General features: G+C 43.6%; 1 protein-coding gene across 1 annotated transcript in view; it reads left to right on the plus strand.

The window, feature by feature from the left end:
- LOC125481600 (guanine nucleotide-binding protein-like 1) overlaps positions 1-5,062 on the plus strand; it is a gene marked incomplete at its 3' end in the record, with an annotated part of 5,494 nt that extends 432 nt beyond the window's left edge. Inside the window, exons 2-3 of the mRNA XM_048593380.1 lie at positions 3,403-3,571; positions 4,919-5,062. Coding sequence (XP_048449337.1) covers positions 3,403-3,571; positions 4,919-5,062 — 313 coding nt within the window. The remainder of the gene's footprint in view (positions 1-3,402; positions 3,572-4,918) is intronic.
- Between the last annotated feature and the right edge of the window lie 3,397 nt (positions 5,063-8,459).

Below are 8,459 nucleotides of genomic sequence, written 5' to 3' on the forward strand. Positions count from 1 at the left end.
GGGAAATGTTGACAACAATGTACAGTGAGATCCACTCACTGATGGGGCAGTATTGACCATAATGTACAGTGAGAGTGCGTGATCCACTCACTGATGGGGCAATGTTGACCATAACATTGATTGATTTGAGTTATTGTCACATGTACCTAAGTACAGTGAATAGCTTTGTTTGCGAGTAGTTACAAGCAGATCACAGTAAGCAAGGACATACAGATCATAGGGTGGAAAAACAACTTGGATAGGGTGAGGCATGCAGGTTACACTGCACAGGATGTGCGTGAGGCCAGATCAAAAGTAACAAGATCAACATTATTATAATTATTATAACCCTATTGTAGTTAGAGACTCTATTTATGTGTCTAATAATGGTAGGGAAGAAGCTGTCCTTGATCCTATCGGTGTGTGTTCAGGCTTCTGTATCTTCTGCCTGACGGAAGAGGTTGTAGAAGAGCATTACCAGGGTGGAGGGGTCTTTGATGGTAGCCTTTCTGCGGCAATGAGAGATATAAATAGAGTCCATTAATGGGATGTTGGCTTCTGCGATGGTCTGGGTTGTGCACTCAATCTTCTGTAATTTCTTACGGTCCACAGAGCAGTTGCCATACCAGGCTGTTAAGCACCCAGACAGTATGTTTTCTATGGTGCATCTGTAAACGTAGGTCAGGGTCCTTAAGGACATGCCAAATTTCCTGAGCCTCCTAAGGAAGAAGAGGTGCTGCTGTGCCTTTTTGACCTTTGCATCTTCATGGGAAATCCAGGACAGGTTGTCGGTTATTGTCGCTTCTAGGAACTTGATGCTCGCAACCCTTTCAACCTGTTGATGTAGATGGGGGCATGTTCTTCTCTTTTCTTTCTGAAGTCAATGATCAGTTCTTTAGTTTTGCTGATATTGAGAGAGAGGTTGTTATCATTGCACCATTGCACCATGTCACCAAGCCCTCTATCTCCCTTCTGTATTCTGAGTTATCATTGTTTGATATCCATTCTTCCACAGTGGTGTCGTCGGCAAATTTGTAGATGGCGTTTGTTCGGAATTTGGCTGCATAGTTGTGGGTGTACAGGCAGGGAGTACAGTAGGGGGCTGAAATTGCAACCTTGGGGGGTGTCCCAAGGAGTGTTATCGCGGAGGCGGTGCAGTTGTCTATCTTCGCTGTGGTCAGGAAGCTGAGGATCCAGTTGCTGAGGGCAAAGCTGAGACCCAAGTGTTTTGAGATCAGTGTGGAGGGGATAATGGTGTTAAAGGTGGAGCTGTAGTCATTGAGTAGGTGTCTGACCGAGCTGTCCTTGTTGTCCAGATGTTCCAGGGATGAGTGCAGGGCCAGGAAAATGGCATCCACTGGGGACCTTTTACGTCGGTAGGCAAATTGCAGGGGATCGAGGCAGGCTGGGAGACTAGAATTGATGTGGGCCATGACTAGCCCCTCGAAGTACTTCATGATTGTGGAGGTCAGGAGTGAGTGAACTTCTCACTGGTATTGAATATTGACCATAACACGCAGTGGGAGTGAGAGATCCACTCACTGATGGGGAATATTGAACCCTCATGTACATTGAGAATGAATGACCCATGATGGGAAATATTGATCATAATGTGCAGTGACAGTGAGTGAACTACTAGAAAATTGTTGGAGGAAGGGTCACTGGACCTGAAACGCTAACTCTGATTTTTCTTCACAGATTTTGCCGGACCTGCTGAGCTTTTCCAGCAATTTCTGATATTGTTGGAGGGATTTGGACAACTTGAGTCTTAAGTCTGAGTGGGTTGTAACAAGCCAGTCTTTATTCAAGCTTGCACCAATACTGTGTCAGATAGGCCTCAGAGTACAGCTCCAAGACTCTCTGCTGTTTACATCCCAAAAGTATTGCATCACAGTGTTTACATTCAATATCTGTATGAACTAAACTATATGTCAGTCATTTACTGCAAAAACAGGATGCAGCTTATTTTCTTGCAAGGTGCTGAGTCCTCTAGTTCAACCAGAAATTCCATTTTTTTTCCCATCTTCAGGGTTTATCTGTCCCCACCATCTGCTCCTAGCACCCAAACCTTCCTTTATGATTAATGCTTGCGTGGCCATCTTAAGCCATACAGATGGTCTCTGAACATTAAGTAACTGCTGGCTGTATGTGCAATGCTAATAACCTGTGATCTAGGGGTCATATAGCATGTCCTTCTTGCCCAACACAAATGACAGCTGCTCCTTCAGTTAACTGCCAAATGTTCCCTCTAATGGATATGCAGTTAAACTACCTGAGCAACACTAACTATTTCCTTGTGAGGATATATCTCAGCGAACTGGTTGCCTGAGCTGCTTGCTGTCTCCCATACACCATACTGCACAGCATTATGCATATTACATTACTCCAACCTTGTACCCAACTACCCTTCTTCAGGGATATTGACCATAATGTTCAGTGAGAGTGAGTAATCCATGGGTGGGGAATACTGACTGTAATGTACAGTGAGTGTGAATAGGCCATTGATGGGGAATATAAACTATTATATACAGGCAAGGGCGAGTGGCTATCCAGTGCTGGGGAGTATAGACCATAATATTAAATATATGTATTTTATCTATCACTTAATGCTGCTTTTTTTTTACTAAGGGGATGCAGTAGCATTGTGGTAATGTCACTGCACAACTAATCAAAAATCCCAGGTTCATGATCGAGAGTTCGAATCCCACCATAGCTCATCGTGACTATGTAACCGCTGTTGAGTGTTGTTAAAAGCCATCTGGTACCCTTTTAGAGAAGGAAATTTTCACCTTTACCTGGTCTGACCTACATGTGCCTCCAGACCCTCACCGGTGCGGCCTGGCCATGAAATTAAAAGCAAAATCATTCTGGTCTCTTGCTCGTGTGGTTTGGTCTCTTGTCTGATAATACTCCTACTAAGCGGCTATTAAGGTGTCATGACAGGTCGGAACAGAGTAAATGAGGATCAAATTGTGTTGGCTCTTGAAAAGGCTAAGAATGCGAGGGCACAGGTTTAAAATAATTGACAAAATAAGTGAAAAGGGATAAGAGAAAAAGCTTTTTAATCAAGTGAGTAATTAGGGTGTGGACAGCAGTGCTGTGACTGTGGTAAAGGAGTGTTCAATTAATGCAGTCAAATGGGTTAGATTTTTTTTCCTAGATTGTTATCTGGAAGCGTAGAATGTATGGGGTTACAGGGTGATGGCAGTCAGTGGATTGCTCACTTGGAAAGTCAGCACAGATCGGATGGGTCAAAGGACCTCCTGTGCTCTGAACCTGGTATTCTGTAAATACACTATAAGAGAGGAGAATTGCAAGTGTAGCTTGGTCAGCTGTGGAAGCAGAGTATTCCGGTGATGCCGTAAGCGTCCATGGCACCATGTACGATGACAAACTCATGGCACCCAGGGCCATCTGTTTCAGGTTTTCCAGATGGCATGAGGTCGAGCTCCCACAGCCGGAGTGGGAGCCATGACCGCCACGAGGAACAGACGGACACATCGGACAGTGAATCCTTCACCTTACAAGTGCGCAAAATCAATCAGCAGCCGGCAGTGTGGAAATCGGGAGAGCAGGGATATGACCCTAACAGGTGAGTGGGTGTGGGGAGCGATGGGCATTTACTTCACTCCTGTTTCAGAGGTGGATGGTTCTGGCGGGGATTTGGACTTTGGTGAAATGTTTACCAGAAACTTTCATATTATGTTTGCCCGAACTACAGAAATGCAGTCAGCTGAGCCTGGAAATACCATTTCCATAAATTTGACAATGCAGTCGCAGCATTTGACCCACGCTGAGATTTAACATTCCTCCCCATCTCTCCTTTCTTTCCCTGTACCTACATGTCATTCTATTCCTTAAATAAGATACAGAGAAAGCATCGACTTTACATATTAGGCAGCATCAGTAGAGAGAAAGGAACAGTTGATAATTCAGATTCAGTGATTGCAAGGAATGGCGATTGTCCCAGAATGTTAACTCTGTTTCTCTCTCTCTGTGGATTTGCTGAGCATTTCTCCTAGTTTTTGTGTGTTTTCATGCTCCATTTTACAACAGTATAATAGTAAACTTTGTGCTCACTATTCTTTCCACAATCCTATTGATCCTGACTGGATCACAACTGCTGAAGGGAAGGTGTAACCCCATCTCCATTCTCCTGTACAATTACTGATTAGATGCTGTTCCCTTCAGTGAAAAATGTTTGCTTGTTTGAGGGGAGGGAGGAAATGTATCAGTTTTGCAATGCATTATTAACCTAACCTAAGCTTTGAAGGGCTTTGATAGGAGAGATTGTTTCGGTAACCATTGGACATGGCTTGAGGAAAATCGACCAAAGAACCGGTGGAAGGGTTAGACATAAGAAATTCTCGTGTTGAGAGTTTGATGGTCTAGAATATACTATCTGAAAAGGTGGCACAAACAGGTTGGAAATGCACTCCATTTAAAAGCTTCCAGCTACATTGTATGATTGTATGCAGGTTGTTCTCTTACAGTCCAGCCTAGGTCAATTGTGCTGCAAGAGTTGGCTCAGTGTGGGTGGTAGTGGTGGGGTGGGGATCAGGGTAGGGATGGGTATGTAAGCAAGGGAGATATCGCCAGTTGCATGCAACTTCTCTTTTTTTTTTATGTTCCCTTCCATAGCCTCTGTTCCAATGCATTCCTCATGGTAAAGGTCTGTATTTTAAAGAAAATATTTTATTTGTTGTTTGAATGGAAATGCCTCAGAACGGGACCATGCAGTGAATCAGGAATGATACCACCTGCTTCCTCTCCCTCCCTTCCAGTGCCGCCCACAATACTCCTCAACATCACACCCCCACCCCATTACACTGAAGTGCAGCCTGCTTACCATGCCTTTAATAGAATTTCAGTGATAAAAGAAGGCTCCTGTTGATTGAGATACATTTTGCTTTCTCCTTTTTCATTTTGCATCACTCAGGTTCCGCCTCCATTTGGAAAAAGAAAGCCGAGAGGAGATCGAGCGGAGGAAGAAGGTCGTGCAAGAGAAAATTGTGGAGCTCATTCCAGAAACTGAACTGGAAGTGGACATTGTCGACATTTATAAGCCAGGCTCTGGTGAGTGGTAACTATGCTTGGTGCAGTTTGTTTCTAGATTGACAGTTGCTGTCCAAGGAATGAACAGAATAGTTTTTATGTAAGTTAGAAACACTTTTCTTAAAAAAAAATTAAAATGTTTATGAGCATGCACCCTACGGAGCATTCTCTGCTGGCTTTCATCTAGCACCTTTAGGTTTAATGTCTTTGCCTTGCCACTTTGAAGGTTCTGCCTTCAGCCATCCAAAAGAAAGAACTTACATGTTCATTGTGCCTTGAGGCATCCCAGCAAGTTCCAAAATCAATGAAGTTATCATTGTAATGTAGGAGAAGCCGCCAATATGCACATACTCCGATCCCAAGAATAGCAGCTGCGTATTGACTAGTAAAATCAATCTTAGTTCAATATTGGCTTGATCGGCTGGGTTAGCTCCCCTGCTCTCTGAAATAGTTCATAGAATCATAGAATCGTAGAATCCCTTCAGTGTGGAAGTAGGCCCTTCAACCCAACAAGTCCACACCAACCCTCAGAGCATCCCACCCAGACTCGTCCTCCTCATCTACACATTCCTGAATGCTACGGGCAAGTTAGCATGGCCAATCCACCTCGCCTGCACATCTTTGGACAGTGCGAAGAAACCGAAGCACCCGGAGGAAACCCATGCAGACACGGGGAGAATGTGCAAACTCCACACAGACAGTCGCCCGAGGGTGGAATCGAACCCAGGTCCCTGGCACTGTCAGGCAGCAGTGCTAGCCGTTGCGCCACTACTTTTTTTTTTCCCGAGTGTAAATTTCATTTTTATTCTGTTTTAAAAACTGAGGACTTATGATAAAACTTTGGCATATTTTAAAAATAATCCATTTGTGGGGGTCTGAATGGAAAATGAGAACTTAAAATCAGCATATATTTGCACTAAATTTGATGAACTTTCAGATTATGTTGTAGAGTGCACAATTCAAAAATAATTCCATAATGTTACAAATTTACAGCAGATTGCATAAGAAACTATCAGACCACACTTTAAAGTGAATGAACATATTACATTACAAAAGTGCATATTTTGATTGATGGTCATTGTGATGGAAAAGTCCAGGAAACGTTCAGTCTCTGTTTATTTCTTAAGAATGTAGAATGTATGAGTTGACCAATGTATCTGATTAGAATGTAGTTGGTGTGGGATCTTTGTTTACAACTGATCGTTTAATGTCTCATTGAAAAGTTGACTGCTGTGGGGATGTGGCACTCCCTCAGTACTGCACAAAATTGTTAGTCTAACTGTTATACCGTCTGGAGTGGGAATTGACTGCAAACCTTCTGATTCAAATTTAAGTGTGCTTTGAACTGAGCCCAGGGCTGACATTTTGGCAGTAGTCTCTGGAATTTCCTCTTAAAATCTTTCTGTCTTTCTGTTTCACTTCATTGTGCTCCTGCGCAGTGCTTTGGGATGCCTTGTACTTAAATGCCATGTAAATGAAAATAGTTGTTGGTTCAACAGCGTTACAGGTCCTCCGTATCCTGCTATGTAAATTGGAGCTCCTCCAAGTACTGTTCACCAACCAAGCCTCCGCTTGCTGGCTTCTAGTTGAACAAAGCCTCAAATTTTTAAAATTCTTTTCCTTATTGTTTTTAAATTCTTTTGCAGTCTCGCCATCTCCCTATCTCTGTAATCTCATTTGACCCTGGGAAAAACGTCATTTGTTTCTTAACGTATTTTCACTTTGTCAAAAGCACACCCACTCCAGTCAGATTACTTTTGTTTCATTTCTTGCCCCATTTTCTTCTCTTTGGTGCTGGAGGACTAAGTCTTCAGTCATTCCTCCTGTTGCAGACCTTTTTTGTCTTTGTCCCCTTTACACATTCCTTCCTACAGAAGTATTACACCTTTAATTTTTCCCAACCCTGATGGACGGACGCATATGCTTTACTTTCAGTTTAAAAGAGTAGGGGAAGCTTTACAGTGAATGTAACCCCGTGCTGTGTCCTGTCAGTATTTGATGGAGACCTAACCCTGTGTTGAGGGAGCTTTACCGTCAGTATCAAAGAGTAGAATCTCTCTCTCTCTCTCTCTCTTTCTTTCTCTCTCTCTTTCTCTCTTTCTTCCCCCCCACCCCACCGCTGTCCTCTGCCCCGTGTCACCCCTCCCTCTGTCCTGTCTCTGTCTCTCCCTTCCCTTCTCGCTCTGTGTCTCTCCCCCCTGACCCCTGGTGTCCCTCCCTCATCACAGATCCTGCCGTAACTTGCTGGATGTCTGTAGCGCATTCCATTTTTATTTCAGATTCCAGCTTATCATGACTTTTGTATAAATTAATTCTTTTCTTCCCCTCTGATTTTTCTTTTTCACCAGGAATCTTAAGTTTCTGTCCTCTGGTTACCAAAACTCCTTCCACTGGAGATAATACAGCACTTTCTGTATCAACCCCTTCGTAACTTTGAACACATCTGTTAAGTCTCTCCTGCTCTTGGCTGGCACAGTTGGATATCTGAGTAATCTGGGACACGACAATGGAATGGGAGGGAATGAAGAAGCCGTTCACAGCCAACTTTAAAAACAAAAACAGAAGTTGTAAAAAATATACAAGGGGATGGGAATGTGAGGCTAGCTTGCTGTCTTAGCTGTCTATGCCTGAGTAACACAGACCAGGGAGATCCCTGTGATAGTTAGTCCCTGTTGAAATGTTGGTAAGGTCATTGTAATTGGCCTGAATCAACCTTGGTCCAAAAGTTGGTTATAGAAATCAAATTGAAGTTCCTGCTCATGTTATGCTGGTAATAGCTGTTCAGATATGGGGCGAGGACGTAAATAGGTTTAGTTACAACACCATCTACAATCAAAATACCCCATCGGCTGCCCCCTCGCATTGAAAGTGAGCAAAGTACTTGATGCCACGTGGCAGCTATGAAAATCTGTCCTGGAAAACCTGGGCACACAATTGGAGAAAAATAACCAAGAAGTACAACAGCTACTGGCCTCCCAGGATTCATTGGTCGCAGCTAGTCGAAAGGGGTGTCAGACGCACTCCAGCTAGGTTTCAGAGCCATAGCTCACTTCACAGAAAATATCACCAGTCAGCGTTTCTGTGACTAACCTTGCTGACACTAACGTTCTGTGAAAATTACCCTGTCATCATCATAGCTGGTAATGCTGGAACCTCTTAACTCTTTCCACGCGTGTGTACAATGTCGCCCAAAGTGTTTTTAGCAGCAGGGAGCATTAATAATGGCATTGGCACTGAGAGTGGAGCACTTCCTATTTCTGTTACTCCTTGTCTACATTGAACACTGCCAAAGCACAATTAGATATAGTGCAAAGCATCCTCTACACTGTCCCCATCTCAAAAACTCCCAGGACAGTGTTGGTATGGGATTGAATAAAGCTCCCTCTGCACTGTCCCCATAAAACGGGCCTAATGGATGTTCTGCA

This window comes from Rhincodon typus, unplaced genomic scaffold (assembly GCF_021869965.1).
Source record: "Rhincodon typus isolate 14 unplaced genomic scaffold, sRhiTyp1.1 hic_rhity00002743, whole genome shotgun sequence".
NCBI classification, from domain to species: domain Eukaryota; kingdom Metazoa; phylum Chordata; class Chondrichthyes; order Orectolobiformes; family Rhincodontidae; genus Rhincodon; species Rhincodon typus.